The 21236-nt window shown below is 42.8% G+C and overlaps 1 protein-coding gene across 1 annotated transcript in view; it reads right to left on the bottom strand.

The window, feature by feature from the left end:
- Window positions 1-21236, bottom strand: part of tmem214 (transmembrane protein 214) — a 56565-nt gene that overhangs the window by 8944 nt on the left and 26385 nt on the right. The window contains exons 9-14 of the mRNA XM_038800109.1: window positions 20076-20217; window positions 19150-19241; window positions 17887-17935; window positions 14044-14160; window positions 12414-12531; window positions 861-957 (exon numbers count right to left, since the gene is read on the bottom strand). Of these exons, the coding sequence (XP_038656037.1) occupies window positions 861-957; window positions 12414-12531; window positions 14044-14160; window positions 17887-17935; window positions 19150-19241; window positions 20076-20217 (615 nt within the window). The remainder of the gene's footprint in view (window positions 1-860; window positions 958-12413; window positions 12532-14043; window positions 14161-17886; window positions 17936-19149; window positions 19242-20075; window positions 20218-21236) is intronic.

Here is a 21236-nt window from a genome sequence, read left to right as displayed (position 1 = left end):
CTCCCTGCTTTTATAATCTATGCCTCGGCCAGTAAGTATACTTGCCTTTCAGCATTTTATACACTCGCCTTGCTATAAAGGTACATGCACACCAAGGTCCCTCTCATCTTCGGTGCTTAACAGGGTCCTGCCATTCATCATACATTCCATGATGACTCATGGAGAGATCCGTTCAGTCCATAAGAGGGTCATTCAGGAGTCTGGTAACAGTGGGAAGAAGCTGTTTTTGAATCTGTCAGTGAGTGTTCAGACTTTTGAAAGGTTGAAACGTTTCTTGACAGGCAAAAGTGCAAGGAATAATGGTCAGCCTTCAAAAGGAGATTGTTCGGCTAGAAGCTAGAGTTGTCCGAAGCTAGAGTTGCCCTCCTTAGGAGGTGGATGAGAGGTCAGGCCATTTGGCAAGAGGTTAAAATGAGTAGATGAGTAGACTGTTCCGGCTGGCATAAAAGGTCAAGAACTAGAAAGCACACATTTAAGGTGAATGGTGAAATAACATAGCCAAAGGAACTTGAGTGGTGGAGTGAAACATACAGTTTCAAGTTCGAGATCAGTCATTTCCATCAAAGTAATAAAAGCACTCCACTGAACAAAATTTGTACATAGCGAATCTTAATTGTCTGTCAGTGTAATGTCTGTATTATTTTGGACTATGGAAATTTAAGTTCCTGAAGAAAAATGGTGCTCTGTAACATCTCAGAATTAAGTGTGACAAACAGCTAACAAGGAGACAATATAATAGATAATGGAAGTCAAGTGTACTTGTTCAGATTTATTTTGTTCTGGTTTATTTTGTATTAAAGGAACAGCTGAAAAAAAAAGTGGCAAGGGCAATCTTGATCAAACACACACTTTGCACGAACCTGTATCCTTGTTTGGAATAATGAGATATTTTATTCCATGCCTGCTGAGACACAGACATCATTCCAGACTGCCGTAGTACATGAGCAGAAGATGACGCTAAGGAGAAAAAAAAGTGTTTGAATAGATCAGTCAGTAACAATGGGATTCACATATTTCACCATCACAGGCATCAGCTGTTTCAGCCAGTTCAGGCCGGTTTAGCACAGTGGGCCAAACAGCTGACTTGTAATGCAGGACAAGGCCAACAGTGCGGGTTCGATTCCTGTACCAGCCTCCCCGAACAGAAGCCAGAATGTGGCGACTACAGGCTTTTCACAGTAACTTCATTGAAGCCTACTTGTGAAAAGAAGCGATTATTATCATAGTAAGTGGAGAGCTTATGAAATGCCCCAGCGTCCAGTTTAGAATTCAATTTAACTATATCTCATATTATGTTTCCAGTTAGAGTTTTTGTTGTTTACAATTTCCCAGATAACTAATATGCAGAACAACTTTGGCAGTTGATGGGATTGACCAACAAGGTCAAAGAACAGCAACGTATAATGTCAGCCCCAGGAACCACTACACAGTATGCAAAGCTAATGGCAATTTATGTTGGTGGATAGTCCTCCCACAATAGGACCACCATAAATAGTGTCTAATGGGCAATGCTTAGGCGGCCAGTAAAAATATGCGTTGCTGTTCAGCTATTCTTGTTTCATCATTGGACAATCCTGCCAGCTACTGAAATTGGTTCTGCATTTTAGCTCAATGGCTGTGGCCAATGTTGGATGTTCATAATTTCTCCATTTTCAAGTGGAGGAACAACATCATTTTAGATATGCTCCATTAAGACACTTGTGCATATATAGGGAGTGTATCTATCTGGATGGACCTGAAGACTGCCAGCACAATTTACTTTCAGTAGGAGCCATCACCAAACTCTGCACACTCCTGCAGCCAAATTTGTAGACAATTTCTGATCGAGGGATGCACACATGATTAAGTAGTTTTCAAATTTAGATGGGGTCCGTTATAAATCTTCATTGTATCCCCAATTTTTTAAATTTATCAAGCAGGCATGTGGAACAATTTGAAGATTTCATTGAATGTTTTGTGAAAAATAACCAGCATTAAAGTAAGCTAGGTAACTACAAGTTCTCAAAACAAGAGTATAATTGATTGCGCTTATGGCAATGTGCATCCAATTTAATGCAACATAATTCATGATTATCACAGATAAAATAAATTAAGTATGCCAACTCAAGTCATTTCCACACATTTAAATAACTGCTTAATCAATCTTAAATCTTTTTCAGCGAAAAGCTAAAAGATCAACAAATGTTCAGTCAGACTCTTGATAGCAAATGCTGGCAGTATGCCAAAGTGACAGTATGCTAATAAGTTGGTGGAAGAGTTTGATCAACAGAAGGCATCTGAAGCCAGAAATTTCTCAAAGATCAAAAGATGAAGAAACAACTCCACAAGCCCAATTCACAAGACTCATTACTAAAACACAGGTTGGTGCCTCCATAGAATTATGGACGATACAGGTGGCCATTCAGCTTAGTGTCTACGCTGGATCTTTGATAAAACAAACCATTAATGCTACTCTCCCCTTTCCCCAAAGTCCTGCAAAATTTTTCCCCCATCAAGTATTTCTTCAATTCTTTTTTGAATGTTACTATGGAATCTGTTTCCACCACCTTTTCAGGGAGCACATTCCAGATTGCAAAAAAAAAAACACTGCAAAAAAAGTGTCTAACACCTTTGTTTTACCGACCAAGATCGTGGCCAGGGAAAGGATTGGATCACTTAAGAACAGTTGGACGAATCAATGTGTTGAGCCAGAGGAAATGGGCGAAGTACTATACGAGTACTTTGCATCAATGTTCAAAGAAAGGGACTTTGTGGAAGATGATTCTTGGGTAGGTTTCGTGGACCATCTGGACCAAGTTATCAAAAAGGTGGTATTGGGTCTTTTAAAAGATATTAAGATAGATAAGTCTCCTGAGCCAGAAGAGATTTACCCCAGAATATTGAGGGAAGCAAGGGAGGAAATTGCTGGGGCCTTGACTGACATCTTTGTATCCTCATTGGCTTACAGGTGCGATCCCAGAGGACAGGAGAATAGCTAATGTGGTACCGCTATTTAAGAAAAGGTAGCAGGGATAATCCTGGAAACTATATGCTGGTGAGCCTTACGCCAGTAGCAGGTAAACTATTGGAGGGCATTATACCCATTTGGAAACAAATTGACTCATTAGCGATAGGCAGCATGGTTTTGTGAAGAGGAGGTCATGCCTCACTAACTTGATAGAGGTTTTTGAGGAGGTGACAAAGGTGATTGAGGAGGAGAGAGCGGTGGATGCAGTTTACATGGACTTCAGTAAAGGTATGGCAGACTGGTACAAAAAAGGTGAAGGCACACAGGATCAGAGGTAAGATGGATACAGAACTGGCTCAGTCACAGAAGGCAAAGGGCAGCAGTAGAAGGGTGTTTTTCTGAACGGATGTTGTGACCAGTGGTGTTCCACAGGGATTGGTGCTGCCTCTGTTGTTTGTAGTATGCATAAACGATTTGGAGGAAAATGTAGCTGGTCTGATTAGTAAGTTCGCGGATGACACCAAGGTTGGTGGAGTGGCAGATAATGTTGAGGATTGTCATCAGGAGATACAGCAGGACATAGGTAGGTTGGATACTTGGGCAGAGAAATGGAGTTTAATTCAGACAAACGTGGGGTAATGCATTTTGGTAGGCTGAGAATAGAGGGGAAATGGGGTGTGATACATGCGTTGATATGGTCTTGGGGGTATTACAGTTATTATGGTGTTTTATTGTTGCTTTTCATTGTTTGTTGTTATATTTTCTGTAAAAAATTTCAATAAAAATTATTTTTAAAAAAAGAGAAGAGAGGGGAAATATAGCGTAAATGGTAAAACTGAGAAATATAGAAAGTCGAGATCTGGGCATGCAGGTCCACAGATCTTTGAAGGTGGTAACACAAGTGGACAATGTAGTCAAGAAATCATACGGAATGCTTACCTTCATTGGACGGGGTGGACGGGGCATTGAGTATAAAAACTGGCAAGCACCTTAAGGTAGAGTTTCTGCTAGATTGCACGGCTTTTTGCACAATTCATTCAAAAATCAGCATAATACGTGCAAACTATTACACAAATTTTAAGCACAAGCATAATTTGGGATCTTTTACATCAGTTCAAGAAAAGGGCACACCAGCAGTTAGCCCTGCTCATACTCCTGAATGAATTAACAGCTATCTGTTGATGATCACTGGTCCGTGCTTGCATGGAAAACCAGTGATGTCACTCTGCTGTGTCCAGCCCGCCAGTTCACTGTGTGCATGAGACAATGATATCAGCTTGGAGGCAGGGTTATACGCTCTTGCATAACTATATGTCAGTAATGGCTCCAAAGAGTTGCTGTATAATGGAATTTCATTTGCCATTTCACCCGTTTGAAAACAATCATGAAGAAGTCTGGTCAAATCTCTGCCTCAAACAACTTGCATTAGTACTGTCTCTACTAATTGGCTTTGGTTGAATACATATTCTTATCGTTTAATATTTCAAACAGTCGTGTTAACTTTATGGATGCCTCAAAGACAGATCAAACAGACCAAAACAGAGCTGTGATGATTTGAGCAGTGCCATTTTTGGTCCTGTCCACTGTCCATTCAGTCACTCACAATTACGTCACAGAGTAACCAACTGCACATGCACAGCATTGGCAGCCATGAATCAACCACTATTGGAGGTTTCTGCTAATTACATTCATTCACAGGCCATCTAGGAGGCTCCACAATTATCACTCATTAGTAAAGGGGACAACGGTTTTAAAAGATTCTGGAAGCGTTTTAATTTCACTCAGAAAGTTATGACTTCAGCCTTATTAATAATAATAATATTTATTATTGTCACAAGTAGACTTACATTAACACTGCAATGAAGTTACTGTGAAAATTCCCCAGTCGCCATACTCTGGCGCCTGTTCGGGTACACAGAGGGAGAAGTCAGAATGTCTAATTCACTTATCAGCATGTCTTTTGGGAGGAAACCGGAGCACCCAGAGGAAACCAACGCAGACACGGGGAGAACGTGCAGACTCCACAGACAGTGACCCAAGCTGGGAATTGAACCTGGGGCCCTGGCGCTGTGAAGCAACAGTGCTAACCACCGCTCTGTGCTACCATTTCAATAAAAATGTATTATTTATTATTTTTTCAATAATAAATGTGTACAAGTAAAACAATCCCTCATAAGGAATATTTCAGATTTTTGTTTTTATAAACTACACTTTTAAAAAACATTCCCCAATTTCTCGAATTTATGCTTAAACTAACTTGCACCCATCAATTTGCAAGTGAGTTTAAGCATAAACGAGAAAAAAAACCTACCAGGCACTACTCACCCAGATTGACAAGTTGTGCCCAAAGCTTAAAAAAAACTTTACCCAGTCCTCTTATTTATTTTTATTCTATCCAATAATGCTACTGCCAAATTTCACCCTTCACAAGAAAAGAATGCTGCTAAAAGTATCTGGAATCAAAGAATTGTAACAGCACAGGATGCCATTCAGCTCACCGTCTGCACTGGCTCTGAATAAGCATACGCTTTGAAGGCCTCCCAAAATGCAATTACTCAGCCACATTCTCTGCCTCCACAAGAATATTTCCTTTTAAATTCATAATTAGCACCTTTCTTCCTCTGAATATTTATATAAAAACAAGCCGCAGGGTTCTCTGTTAACAATTGATCAGTTCTGATATTCTCTTCGCTCCTTTCTATTCCTTTTGTAACGAATAGCATACTTGTCATGATTTTTTCAGTCTCAGGTTGGTTTAGAATCTTTATATATTCATGTACTCTAGCTTTGAATGTTTCCATTCTCCCTCAAAACGAATGCATCAACTCTATACCCAAACATCCTCCTCTTGAAGCTTTCCCTTCATCCAGGTACTACTTTGCCTAAATTTTTCATTCCAACCTTCTTGGATGAGAGAGAATTTTACCATCTTCCCACAACAATAAATGGCATGACCATCACCAAATCTCCCACTAGTAGCCACCTTGAGATTACCATTGACCAGAAATTGAACTAGTAAGAACTAGAGGATGGCAATTCTGAATAACTCAAACTCCCAAAAGCCTGTCCACCATCTAAAAGTCATAAATCACAAGTGAGATGGCATACTCTCCACTTGCCTGGAGCAGTGCAGCTCCAACACAAGTGCGACATCATCCAGCAGAAACCAACCGTCTTGAATGGCCCCCAATTCACTCCATCCAATTATAGTTAAGATGCATCGCAGCAATTATAGCTCCTTCAACAGCACCTAAGCCCATCGTCAACAACCAAGCCCATCATCTCCATTACCTCAAAGGACAAGGGCAACAGATGCATGGGAACACCACCACCAGCAAGTTCTCCTCCAAACCACACACCAGCCTGACCAGGAAATATATCCCCCATTCCTTCACTGTCGCTGGGTCAAAATCATCCTGGAACTCCATTCCCAACAGCACAGTGGACGTACCTACACCATATGGACTGCAGCAGTTCAAGGATGAAGCTTACCACCATCAAGAGCAGTTAGGAATGGGCAATAAATGCTCACCTAGTCAGAAACCCACATTCCACAAAGAGGCAAGACTTCAAAAACAAGCAGAGAGAGAGGGAGAGGCACGAGACTTCAATAACTTGCGGGCTAGTCAGATGGGCAAAAGAAATTTATCCCCAAAACATGGGAGGTGATGCTTTGGGAAGAACTAACATGGCAAGAGAATACACAGTGAACAGAAGGACGCTAGGAAAGAGAGGACCAGAAAGACCTTGGGGTGCATATTCATATGTCCCTGATGGCAGCAGAACAGGTAGATATGGTCATTAGGAAGGCATATGGAATACTTGCCTTTATTAACCGAGACACAGAATATAAGAGCAGGGAGGTTATGATGGACCTGCATAAAATACTTGTTACCGTACTGTGTGCAGTTCTGGTTGCCACGATACAGGAAAGATCTGATTGCACTGGAAAGGGTGAAGAGGAGATTCACCAGAATGTTACCTGGCTGAAGCTACGAGAGGCTGGTGAGGCAAGGGAGGCCCTGCTTAGAGCAGAGAAGGTTGGCGGGGGGGGGGGGGGGGGGGGGGGGGACCTGATTGAGGTGTACAAAATTGTGAAGGACAGAGATGGGAAGAAAATTTTCCCTTTAGTTGAGGGGTCAACAACCAGGGGGCATGGTTTTACAGTAAGGGGCAGGAGGTTCAGAGGGGATGCAAGGAAAAACATTTTCACCCAGAGAGTAGTTGGAATCTGGAACTCATTAAGGATGGTAGAGTTTAGAACCTAAACAACATTTAAGAAGCATTTAGATGAGCACTTCAAAATACCATAGCACGCAAGGCTACGGACCAAGTGCTGGAAAACGGGATTAGAATAGAGAGGTGACAGAACCAGAGAAGATTAACAAAACCTTCAAGGCCTTCTACCAAGAGCTGTACACCTCAGAGCCCCCAACGGGGAAGGCTGGGATGAACCGGTTTCTTGACGGACTGAACATACCAGTTGTGGGAGAGGGCAGAAAACGGGATCTGGAAGCACCACTAGCACTGGGAGAGATCATGGAGAGCATTAGCTCCATGCAGGCGGGGAAGGCGCCGGGACCGGACGGATTCCCGGCGGACTTCTACAAAAAATTTGCGACAGCGCTGGCCCCGCACATGCGGGAGATGTTCACAGACTCGCTAGCTAGGGGCACGTTGCCACCCACGTTAGCACAGGCCTCAATCTCGCTGATACCTAAGAAAGACAAAGACCCAACGGAATGTGGGTCATACAGACCCATATCTCTGCTGAATGCAGACGCCAAAATACTGGCCAAAATCCTAGCCAAAAGGCTAGAAGACTGTGTACCTGAGGTGGTCACAGAGGACCAGACGGGCTTTGTCAAAGGTAGACAGCTGACCGCGAACATCAGGCGCCTGCTGAACGTGATAATGACCCCCTCCGGGGAGAGAACACAAGAGGTGATCGTCTCCCTGGACGCAGAAAAGGCCTTCGACAGAGTCGAATGGATATACCTCAGAGGTACTGGAGCGGTTCGGGCTTGGAACAGGGTTCACCGCTTGGGTAAAGCTCCTGGACAACGCTCCCATGGCGAGTGTACAGACCAACAATACCAACTCCCAATACTTCCAGCTGCACAGGGGCACCAGACAAGGATGCCCACTGTCCCCGCTGCTGTTCGCACTAGCAATCGAACCGCTAGCAATCGCGCTCAGGGCAGCAAAAAATTGGAGGGGGATCCGAAGGGGAGGTAGAGAGCACAGAGTCTCACTCTATGCGGATGATCTGCTCCTCTATATCTCGGACCCACAAAGCAGCATGGACGGAATCATCGCGCTCCTGAAAGAGTTTGGAGCCTTCTCGGGCTACAAACTCAACATGAGCAAAAGTGAGATCTTCCCATTACACCCGCAAGGGGGGGGGGGGGGGCAGCACTAAAGGGGCTGCCGTTCAAAAAAGCCCGACATAAATTCCGCTACCTGGGGATCCAAATAGCCCATGACTGGAAAGGGATCCACAAATGGAACCTCACCAGCCTGACGGAGGAAGTTAAAAAGGACCTGCAAAGATGGAACACACTCCCGCTCTCCCTCGCGGGGAGAGTTCAGACGATCAAAATGAACGTACTGCCCAGGTTCCTCTTTCTGTTTAGATCCATTCCGATCTACATCCCCAAGGCCTTTTTCAAAGCGCTGGACAAACTCATCATGGCGTTCGTATGGGGGGGTAAAAATGCTAGGATCCCAAAGAAGGTCTTACAAAAACAAAAACCAGGGGAGGGTTAGCCCTCCCGAATCTACAATTCTACCACTGGGCAGCAACAGCCGAGCGAGTAAGGGGATGGATCCAGGAGCCAGAAGCTGAGTGGGTGCGTGCGGAGGAGGCCTCCTGCATGGGAACCTCGCCACGGCAGCACTCCCATCCCCACCCAAAAAACACTCCAGCAGCCCAGTGGTGACAGCCACCCTCCAATCCTGGAACCAACTGCGGCAGCAACTTGGCCTGACCAAAATGTCGAACAGGGCTCCCATCTGCAACAACCATAGGTTCAAACCAGCACTGACCGACGCCACCTTCAAAAGGTGGAGGCAGGACGGGGGGACACTGACAGTCAGGGACCTATACACGGACGACAGGATCGCAACACTGGACGAACTGACAGAGAAATTTCAGCTAGCTGGGGGGAACGAGCTACGGTACCTGCAGCTCAAAAACTTCCTACGAAAGGAGACAAGGACGTACCCACAACCGCCACGACAGACACTACTGGAAGACCTACTGGACGCAAGTATCCTAGAGAAAGGGAACTGTAGTGACATGTATGACCGACTGGTAGATAGGGACGACACCGTACTGGACGCAACAAGGAGGAAATGGGAGGACGACCTGGGGATGGAGATCGGGTGGGGACTCTGGAGCGAAGCACTGCATAGGGTCAACTCCACCTCCACGTGCGCAAGGCTCAGCCTGACGCAACTAAAAGTGGTACATAGAGCCCACTTAACAAGAACCCGTATGAGTAGGTTCTTCCCGGAGGTGGAAGACAGATGTGAACGGTGCCAAAGAGGCCCGGCCAACCACGCCCACATGTTCTGGTCTTGCCCCAGACTCGTGGAGTACTGGACAGCCTTCTTCGAGGTAATGTCCAAAGTGGTGGGAGTGAGGGTGGAGCCATGCCCGATAGTGGCGGTCTTCGGGGTTTCAGAACAGCCAGATCTATTCCTGGGGAGGAGGGCGGATGCCCTTGCCTTTGCCTCCCTGATCGCCCGCCGTAGAATCCTGTTTGGCTGGCGGTCAGCAGCACCGCCCAGAGCTGCGGACTGGCTGTCCGACCTCTCGGAATCTCTCCAAATGGAGAAAATCAAATTTGCCATCCGAGGGTCGGACGACAGCTTTCACAGAACGTGGGAGCCATTCATGCAACTGTTCCGGGACCTATTTGTGGCCAATGTACAAGAGGAAGAATAGTCGGGGGAAGGTAGCGGGAGGGGGGGGGGGGGGCTACAGGTTCGTTACGGGGGTTCGATGGCTAGCTAAGGCCCAAAACCAAGCTAAATAAACATGTTGAGGGGGGGGGGGGGGGGGGGGGGGCGCAGTTACTACTACGAAGATGCTTACCTGTAAATATGTATGTTAATTTTTGCGTGTTTGTTTTTGTTTGTTTTTTTTTGTTTCTCTCTCCTAACAATTTGTAATTTGTTCAATATAAAATACGAAAACTGAATAAAAACATTTATAAAAAAAAAAAGAATAGAGAGGTGCTTGATGGCTGAAACAGACCGTAGAGTCTCTTTCTGTGCTTCAAAACTAAGAATAGTTCATGCAGGTTAGCCGTTCTCCAGTTAAGCATTTTATGCTTGATTGTACATCATTTTCCATAACTATTCTAAACCTTTTATTACTGTTCACTTATCGAATCATGCTTCACAAATTCAGAACCAGTTCCAAAATTATTTCCACCCTTGTTGTACTAGAAACACTAATCAAGAAATTCTCTTGTACACTTTCAGAATACCTCCCTTTCTATGCTCTTTCCACTATTACTAGCTCGGTTTGTATCAGGATAGAATTTACCGTGCAGAAGGAGGCCACCCAGCCTATCGTGTCTACACCGACCCCTGAAAAAGAGCACCCTACCCAAGCCCACACCTCCACCCCATCACCGCAACCCAGCAACTCCACCTAATTTTTGGACCCTACGGGGCAATTTAGCTTGACCAATCCACCTAACCTGCACATCTTTGGACTGTGGAAGGACCCAGAGAAAACCCACGCAGACATGGGGAGAACGTGCAGACTCCGCACAGAGTGACCCAAGCCGGGAATCGATCCTGGGTCCCTGGTGCTGTGAAGCAACACTGCACTACGATGCCGCCCCTCATAATTGAAGTTCATCATTACTACTCAGTAGTTGGTGCATCTGTAATTTAGCTGCAAATTTCCCGCTCTCTCCCTTCTACAAATGGTGCCCAAGATTATACACAGAGTAGCCGAATGGTAACTCTTTAAAAAAAATTCTAAGCAAATAGCCATGGTAAGAACTGCAGACCAACGGTTGGGTGAGTTTCACCTTCCGACTCACTATGATCAATTCCATCTGCTACTTTTTGTCCAATCATTTAACCTATATCCATTTTACAGCTCACGTTTCCACAATAGTCAGTAAACTTGAAGAAGTTATACTTGGTCCCCTCATCCAAGTCAATTCTAAATACCGAGACCCAAGCAATGACTCTTAAAGGCACTCCATGGGTTACACCCTTCCATATTGAAAACGGCCAGGTGTTTCCTGTTTGTTATTAAATCCATGCTAATCTATTACCCCAACACCATGGACCCAAACATTTGCTACCTTCCAATCCACAGAGGCCGCTCCTGGACTCTGACGTCTTTCCTCACTGCAGCCATCTCATCTGACCCTATGCCGAAGACCATCAGGTCTGGGGATTTGTCAGCTTTTGGTCCCATTAATTCCTCCAGTGCCATTTCTTCAATAATATTTATTATTTTAAATTCCATTCATTTTCAGCCAGGTTCTATGCCTTCATCAGTGAAGGCAGGCAAAATATTTAACTTCAGTCATCCCATCTATAATGTCTCCTCCATTTGACTGAGGGATTCGCATCATAGAATCCCCAACAGTGCAGAAGGAGGCCATTCAGCCCTTCACTAACCCCTTCTGTATTACATGTACGAGTTTGTACAATCTGTTCTTGTATTTCGTCACTTTCCTGTTTATTTTCTTCAATTGTTTGGACATCCTTCGCTGATTTTGAAAAGCTTCAGTCCTTGAGCTCAATGTTCTTTTTTTTTGTTGAAATATTGAAGCCATTTTAAAACAAAATACTGTCTTTGCCGCACTTCAATCACTTTCCCGGTGCAGAATGCTTGTTAGTTGAGAATTATTTTAAAAAGGTTTTTATTGAATCATCGTATCTTTTAATCTCCATCATCTAGTTCTGCTCTCATCTCTAATTGGCTTTGTTTTAAGTAAAAACAAATTTACGACTACCTTTATAATCATTCATCTGAAATTCCTTTACAAGATTATCTAACCACGTCTCATTACACAATACAAAGTCAAAAAAACTAGTTCAACATATTGTTCTATTTAACATTTGAGAAATCAGTACACTGTATGCAAATTTTCCTTCTACGAAAGGTCCAAACTACTCCAGCCATAGGCAACATAGTAAATCACCGTAGAGATTTAAAATATCAAAACAAAAATCTATGGAAGCACAACAGCCTCAAGGCTACAGATGCTCAATTTTGAAGTCAGTGCTATATTTCAGTATTTGTTTAAAAACAAACTTTTTTAAACCTCAGAACTCAATTCTTGATTAATGTTCTCACATTTTTCTCATCCTTCGAGTTTGGAGGAAACATGAACCATAATTGCGAATATCGTATATTGATTATTGCAACAAAAACTGTCAAAAGTAGTAATATCCAATGTTGACAATACATAGATTTACGAACCATTGAAGGATCCATGTGTTCGGATATCATGCATCACAAAGCCTGCAGCAAAAATCATTAGCACAAGTAACAGGCGAAACCATGGGAAGCCACCACCTTTCAACTTCTGCAGGAGGTTCTTGAAAATGAAGCGAGAGAGAGTTAATAACCATCACAAATCTTTTGTAAATTAGGGTGAAGAGCAGAAACCACTAGCTGTAACAACTTGAACTTATGTAATGCTTATAATGTTATTGCAAAACATTCCAGGATGCTTCATAGAAGCATGACACCAAGTCAAAGTAGGAGATTTTAGGATGGGTGACTAAAAAGGTTGGTCAGAGTTTGGTTTAAAAAAGTTCCTTGAAAAGAGAATTGCAGAACTTAGGGCCAAGACACCTGAAGGCACAACAAACAACAGTGGGGTGAAAGAAATGGGGATTGCACAAGACACCAGATTTGGAGGAACACTAGTACCAACATTGAGGAAGTCGCAAAGAGGCGAGTTAAACTCAGGGATTTGAACACAAGGTTTTTATTTTACAAAAACGAGTTGACGGATCAGAGAGCACAAAACAGTGAGGGTGAAGAGGACGCAAATGACAGTTAAGTTACAGGCAACAGTTTCAGATGAACTCCAGTTTAAGGGAGGGTGAAAATTAAAGCATTAGTATAGATAAATCTGGGGTTAACAAAAGCATCACAGGCATTCATCAGTTTTTCTTCTATTTATCAGTATGTCAAGGCTTGTGCAGATACTACGAATATTAATGGTGGAAGTAGATTACCATTGTGCTGTAAAAAGACGCAAGGTTAGAAGCTCAGTTTAGAATCAATTAAGGATGTCGGGATTGCAAACAATCTGGTCCAGCCTGAGACAATGGCCAGGGTACAAAATTTATGGTGGGAATCAAGGGTTTCAATCTTCAGGTGTTTTAATTGAAGGAAATTTCAGCTCACAAGAGTGCTGGTGTCAGACCATAAGCCTCACTGCAGCATTGGAGGTGGTGTAGGAGTTGGACGTTGTCAGTGCACGTCAGAGGGCAAGGACCCCAGAGTATTGTAGAGGCAAAACAAAAAAATTAGGGCAGGAAGAAATGCCATTGCTGGAGATTCTGCGGCTACAACTGGATAAGCCAAGTATACATAGGAACAGGAGTCAGCCGTTCAGCCCCTCGAGCCCATCCCACCATTCAATGAGATCATGGTTAATCTGTGACCCAACTCGTATACCCACCATTGGCCCATATCCCTTAATTATCTTTGCTTAACAAAAATCTATCCATCTCAGGTTTAAAATCAACTGATCTACTTCAACTGCTGTTTGTGGGAGAGTTCCAAACTTCCACGACCGTTTGAGCAAAGAAGCTCTCACATCTCTCCTGAACTAGCCCTAATTTTTAGACCATGACCCCTGGTTTTAGAGTCTTTCACTGTTAATATCTTTAATACGGCGATCAGATCATCCCTTAACCTTTTAAAGTAAAGCAAAAACAGGTCCAATTTGAGTAATCTCTTCTCGTAACGCAACCCCTGTAATCCAGGTTATCATTTTTGTAAACAAGCAAGGGCAATCCAACTCAACTAAACAAAAAATTTTTGGCAGTTCCCCCTTGACACTAAACAGCAAGAATTAAATTTAACTTCTTACATTACAAGCAGTATTGCAGGAACGTATTTCTTGTGAATTTGTGGCACCTTGCCTGCCAAACAGTTCTTCATTTGTAACTTTAAATGAACGAACAGTTTCTTGCAGAGCTTTCTGCACCTGCAATTAAGAAAATTCGATATTAAAAGTTCACTTTTCAAACTTGTAAAATATAAGCTACACAGAAATATAGTCATCTACGTAGAGGTTTTACATCCAGTACACATTTGTCATGATCCACATTTTCGGTCACTTTAGGGCCTTATTTTCACTACTTAGGGAAATCTGCGCGTGGGATGGCATCAAGCCCATGAACACTAGAAGCATAGCGCAAATGTTACTGGATGGGCAAGTTTCACGGCAAGCTAGTTACAAAAACTTCCACTGTATGAGACTTCACCTATGTTGTTTCAGAAGCTGCTAGGCCGCCTAACGCCCACACCCCTAAACCCTTTCATCTCTAAACCCGACCCACCCCATAGCCCTTCATACCCTCCATGCTAACATGCCCATCACCCAATCCCCATGGTCCCTTACATCCACTCACCTAGTATCGACCATGGGCAGACCAATGTAAAAGCTAACTATCTAATACAGTTCTCACTCTGATTAATGATCATAAAAGCTCCCATTAAAGAAAAGCAAAGCTGTTCAATCTCAAATGGTTAATCTCTTTCAAAATAACACAAAATTCCATTCAGACGTCAAGTCCAGGACAGTTCATCCTTTGATATTCTGGAGGGCAGCACAGTGGCGCAGTGGTTAGCACCTCTACCTCACGGTGCCAAGGATCCGGGTTCGATCCTGGCCCTGTGTTACTATCTGTGTGAAGTTTGCCCGTTCTACCAGTGTCTACATGTGTCTCACCCCCACAGCCCAAAAGATGTGCAGGGTAGATGGATTGGCCACACTAAAATTGGCCCTTAAATTGGAAAAATAATAAATGTCCTCTTTAAATTGTTAATTCAACTGTAACCTCAGAACCCCTGCTGAGATAAATACAGGTTTTGAAATTCAGCTAAGCATTCAATAGCCCTTAGGAAAGTGAACAAAGAATTCTATTGAAACTACACGGCTAGATGAAACTGTTTTATTCTAACTTGTAGCACAAAGCAGCCCAACAGAGTTTTTTTTAAAACTCTACACAGCATGGCAGTTTACAGTAGGCCTTATCTGACTCAACAGGATTTACATCTACTCCCTCTATTTGACTCCCCAGGCTCCAGGTTAAGGCCCTTGAAACAGCCAGAATGGAATCGGTTTGAGCTCCGTACTGAGTTTAAACGGCCCTGCTGAGTTGTTTCTCTCCTGTGAGAATCATGCTCTCCCCTTTCCCTCACAAGGAAGCTGGCCATTTTTAAAAGATCCATGGGAGTCTTCTTGACTGAAAATCCATAATTTCCCACCATGACGAGCAATTTTTTTCTTCATGAACATATATTTCATAATGCACTATTTGGGGTTTTCACTTTTTCTTTCAAAAATAGTAGGTTATCAAAAAAAATAAATGACTATTATACCAAAATAAAATTCAACAGGATCGTTCATTTAGTCACATTTCCCCAATGGTCCAAAAATTTGCTTTATAAACAATAATTCCATTTTACTTCCAAATGGAAGTGTTCCTTTCGCTATTTATAACGTTGTTTAGTGGAAGAAAACAGTAATTACTCCATTCTCACCATGTTAAGCGGTAGATGGTTAAAGGTGGGACTGGTGTGGGGAGGCCTGTGGAGGCAGCGTAGGAACAAAGCAGGTACAAGGCATTAGAACCATTGCACACATGGCGGCTAAATACAGAGTGTTTCAATTTGAAATCCATATAAAATAGGTTAAATAGAGATACTTAAACACAATTGCAGCCAACCCTTTCCAACAGGTAGGTAAAGTATGCTCAAGGACAGAGTCAATTTGAACTGGCTTCAATTCCTCATCCTGCGGAGGCAGCTTTCTCCATGGGAAGATGCACATGGAACAGCAGTGCACATAACATGGCTGTTGAAAAATCCGACTGCACCATTTAACTTCAACAGATAGTCTGGTTGTTTGACTGGCGCAGATGCGATGGGATGGAGGGCTTTTTCTGTGCTGTAGAACTCGGACTACGTTCAAAATGAGTTTTTCATGCATTAAAAATGATGTGAACACCGTAAAAATTTACTACTCAATAATTTAAAATTGCAACAAGAAAATACCATCAAGAAAACAAATTTTAGACTCATTCACCAGAAAATTGGAAGCATTTGTATTTAAAACATTTTATTTTACATATTAGTTCAGGGGACGTGGGCATCGCTGGTTGGGCCACCATTTATTGACCATCCCCAATTACCCTTGAGGGGATAGTTAGGAGTCAACCATATTGCTGTGGGTCTGGAGTCACATGTAAGGACAGCAGATTTCCTTCCCTAAAAGGACATTAGTGAACCAGATGCGTTTTTACAACAAAGATTTTTATTGAATTCACGATTTCACTATCTGCAGTGGCGGAATTTGATCCTGGATTCCCCAGCACATTACTCAGTCTCTGGTTTACTAACCTAGGGACAATATCACTATGCCACCACATTCCCCCTTGGAAGATAGAGATATTAAAATAGTATAATAGTTAAGAAAAAGTGAAAAGCAAATCATATATGGAGCAGTGGCAGAAGACTGTCAGGATTTTTCAAAGTACGGGTTATGACCTGTGGGCGGGTGCCAGGAAAGTCACGGAGCGATCGGGAGAAGCACCCAACAAGCACATTCTGCATTTTTATTGAGAATGGTGGACGCTGCCTCCTTTTAATAACAGTAACAACTTTTTATTGTCACAAGTATGAAGTTACTGGGAAAAGCACCTAGTCGCCACATTCCAGCACCTGTTTGGGTAAGCAGGTACGGGAATTCTGCATCACAAACCAGCTGTCTTGCCCACTGAACTAAACCAGCCAAACCAATGAGAAAGAAATGAGACCAGAGGTGGCAATATTTGGAGTGTTAGAAGAACTGGGAGCTTGGGTTGGGGGGGGGGAAAGAGAAGAGAAGAGAGTGTGACACAGCAGGGTTTCTTAGGCTAGAGAAGATTAAGTTCGCCTCACGGGGTACATTACAGGGGTTCGCACGGGAGGTGGCAGCCTTTCATCGACTTCTTTAAGGAAAACTGACCGTCAGCAGGAGGGGATTGTTGGCCGGGGGGGGGGGGGGGGGGGGGGGGGGGGCATGGAAGGTGAAGAATAAAGGCAGGGAATCTAATACGTGGGTAGCTAGGAGATAGGGCGGTGGGAAGTTGGGTAGGTTATTGTGGGTTTTTTGCATGTGCGGGACCGCTCTGTTGTTTAGAATGTTAAAATGATAAATACCTCAATAAAATATTTTGAGAGAAAGAACCTGATTGGAGTGAGATAGTGAGGACCAAGCAGGCTCCCTTTTCGGATTAAAGGTGAGCAAATGTGGCGTGTTTACGAAGGTCAGCCGGCGTGGGTTGCGGGGGCGCTGGTCTATACAAAACAGCACAACTCCATGCACAATGAAAGATCAGTTGTTACGGCAGAAACACATTTAGTACATTAAATGCAATGGCATCTTATCTTGGTAACTTTGCAAAATCTCAAGTTAAAGAAAAGTGCAAAGGGTTATTATGTCTGAACATCAACCTGCCTGCAAGAAATTTCCCTTTCCAATCCAATCAATATTCAGCCTGGTAGAATTAAGTTTTCCAATCAATGCAAAATAATAAATACATAATGATAGCTACATTTGAAGACAAAACACTTACTTGAACCAAAAAAATGGCTCCAACATAATTTTTTGGATGTACAGATTAAAGCAACAGCTGCAATTGAAAATAACCAAAAACTAAATTACCTTGACTGGTGTGTTGTCCCAGGTTTCCAACAGATTATGGAGCAGAAGACTGAAAGAAAAGAATCACTTAAGAATGGACAGTGCACTATTCACCTCAAAATTGTTTTAAGTGCACTTCTGATGTTCCAGTTAAAAACAAATTTTTTTATTGATATTGATGCTACAACCAGAAACAAAGAACAATAATGTGCTTATGCTATGCCCAAAAAAATGAAACAAGACAGTAAATCAGGACCAGAAAACCTAACCATGGAAAAATGCAACACGGCACAGATAACGTGAGCGATTTTCCCAAAACGTTGCTCCCGGCTCCAATCTCATTATGTCGGGTAGATAGCGAGAGGGCCAAAATGGGTTTTGCATCAAGTGTCAAGCACAACCTGACCCACTACACCTGATGCGATCTGGGTCGGATCCAGTGAGGAAGTGATCCAGATCAGTGTATTTAAATGAGTCATTTAAATATGCACAACCCGTTTGAGGCAACAGTCTTCTGGCTCCCTTAATTCACTCACCAGCCCCATCCCGGTCAGACTTTTCTCTTCCGCCCTCCCTGTCAGACCTTTCTCTCTTTCTTCTTCTTCTCCCCCTCCCCCCCCCCCCAAAAGTGAGACCTCTCTCTCTCTTTTCCTCCCCCCCACCTCACAGTGAGAGTTTTCTCTTTCCCTACACCTCCCATCCGGTGAGACCTTTCTCTCTTTCCCTAACCCCCTCCCCCTTCCCAGTGAGACCTTTCTCTCTTTCCCTACCCCCCTTCCCAGTGAGACCTTTCTCTCTTTTTCCTACCCCCCCCCCCCCCTTTCCTAGTAAGACCTTTCTCTCTTTCCCTACCCCCCACCCCTCCCGGTGAGACCTTTCTTTCTTTCCTCTCCCCCACCACCCCCCTCCTCCTCCTCCTCTCCCGGTGAGACCTTTCTCTCTCCTCCTCTTCTCTGTCCTTCCCCCCGCAGTGGTCATCCAAAATAGTCCTGCTGCTCATTGGTTGCCTGAACCTATTTAGCACAATGCGGAAAAGATGCATTGCCAAGGCAGTGAAAAAATGATTGAGAACCATATCAAAACATACATTTAAACCTAAAAAAACCAACGCATTTATAAGCTACAACAGAAATTCTAACCACAATAGATCAGCTCACTCAAAATAGATTTTGGTTTGACAATCAGCTGGTTCTGCCAATTACAAATCTATGTATAGATGCAGTTTGAAAACTCTGGATTACAATTACTTCATAGCATCTCTTTGCAAGTTTTTGCATTAATCACCTGGACTGAGGGAGATGTTTGGTATACAGCTGTCTCCAAACGCTGAAGCTGTTGGAGTCCATGGTCAAGCATTCAACCATACATCTTAAGAGCTGAAAGAATTTTTTTTAAAAAAGGGACATTAGCTTCACAGTATTCCAATTCGTAAAATATATGCCATTCAGGCTACTTAACAGCTGGTGGCAGAGACTGCATCATCAATGACTTGGCTGAATACAACAATAGGCTACGTTCTCAGCTGGCACAACTGGGAAACCCAGTAAACAGATAATGCAAAATAAATTAGTTGCATGCAAACAATTTCTTCTTGCTCTTAATTATGACACTTCAACCAAGAGTTCTGGCCCCTCAGATTAATTTACATGGACAATTGCCCAATTGCATATTATTCACATAAGCAAATACAGATGAACATGCACAAGCTATGGGGGGGGGGGGGGGGGGGGGGGAAGAGGATGGTGGAGACTAACATTGACATGTGTAATTGCAACAGAGCAGTTTATGAGTAACTGAATTCATTTAGGACCTTGTGATCTTCCTGACTTGTGCAGCTCAGCTATTTTGTTAGTTGGGTAAAGTCATTAGAGAAGATCAATTACTTGCTTTCAAATTACACAGTTACTATTCTCAATACATTTGTTAATGTGGTGTATCTAGAAGTCATGGAAAATTAAGAATTAAATATCTCCATTCTGAAAGCTGAGATTTCTTTAAATTTCAGGTGGTTGGGAAGTTAGTGAAAAATTTAAATTCTTGAAAGTGTTGGATATAATTTTAAAAATTCTTCCCTCAACTTGTAATCACCAAAATCCGCAATAAGCTTGGAAAAGTTATGCTATTTTGCGAATGCATTAATCAAAACAAAACTGGTTCGTTTCACACAAAATTCCATTTTATTATATCAAAAATAGAGTTTCATCACTTACCTCTTTCTTCATTTCTGGAGGACAGTTGGGAGTTGCTCTTGATAAAAACGAGGGAAAGTAAGTGTGCAGCGTAGAGTCAGGTTTGGCACCAAATGCCAACACTTTCAGCCTCGGATAAAGATGGCGCAACTGATCCTGTAAACTGAAAGCAAGAGTTAGGATGTGGCAGAAGACACTCTTCTGTAATTTGTCATTATATAATTAAAATTTTAGGAAGTTAGGCCTTCAACTTTTGAGAAAGACACTGAACTAAACTTTCTTTTAAAAAAAAAGTGTTAAAATTTTAAATACTGAAGGCACAATAAATGTAAATATTTAGAAAGGCTCCCACGGGCAAAATGAGATGAGATGGTTGAATATAAGTGCCACTAGCCTAACACGTTGAATTGCTCCCCAGATCCAGAAAAGGGTAGAGAAAAACAAGAAAAAGAGCGGTTAAGACATGATTTAAAACAGTTAAATAAATATGGTTGAAGATTCTCAGGAAAGTGTAAGCCATAATGATTAAACACTATTAATTTGTGTTACTCTTATGGTGGTGCCAAAACTCATCAATTAAATAGAATGAGACTGGCTTAAATTGCGTGCATATGGAGGTCCATATTTGTACTTTTCTAGAGTAATTGGAAGTTTGGCAAAAATATAATTACATTTTTTCAATGCACAATAACCGCAACATTCTTGTTGTAGATTTAATCTGTGCCCATATGTAGTTGGGAAAAAAATCTAATGCACTGTCAAGAAATGAAACAGGTGTCACGATGGTTAGCACTGCTGCCTCACAGCACCAGACACCCAGGTTCAATTACAACCTGGGGTGCCTCCGTGTGGAGTTTGTACATTCTCCTCGTGTCTGTGTGGTTTTCCTCTTGGTGCTCTGGTTTTCTCCCACAGTCCAAAGCAGCCTCCCCGAACAGGCGCCAGAATGTGGCGACTAGGGGCTTCTCACAGTAACTTCATTGAAGCCTACTTGTGACAATAAGCGATTATTATCATCATTATGTGCAGGTTAGGTTGATTGACCATGTTAAATTGCCCCCTTGTGTCCAAAAGGTTAGGTGGCATTATGTGGTTACAGGGATAGGGCACTCTTGAAGGTTGGAATAGACACAATGGGCCAAATGGCCTCCTTCTGCACTATAGGTATTCTATGATTCAAGC

Source organism: Scyliorhinus canicula, chromosome 6, assembly GCF_902713615.1.
Source record: "Scyliorhinus canicula chromosome 6, sScyCan1.1, whole genome shotgun sequence".
Taxonomy (NCBI): Eukaryota; Metazoa; Chordata; class Chondrichthyes; order Carcharhiniformes; family Scyliorhinidae; genus Scyliorhinus; species Scyliorhinus canicula.
Note: the sequence above shows the minus strand (reverse complement) of the source record. Positions and strands in the feature narration are given on the sequence as shown.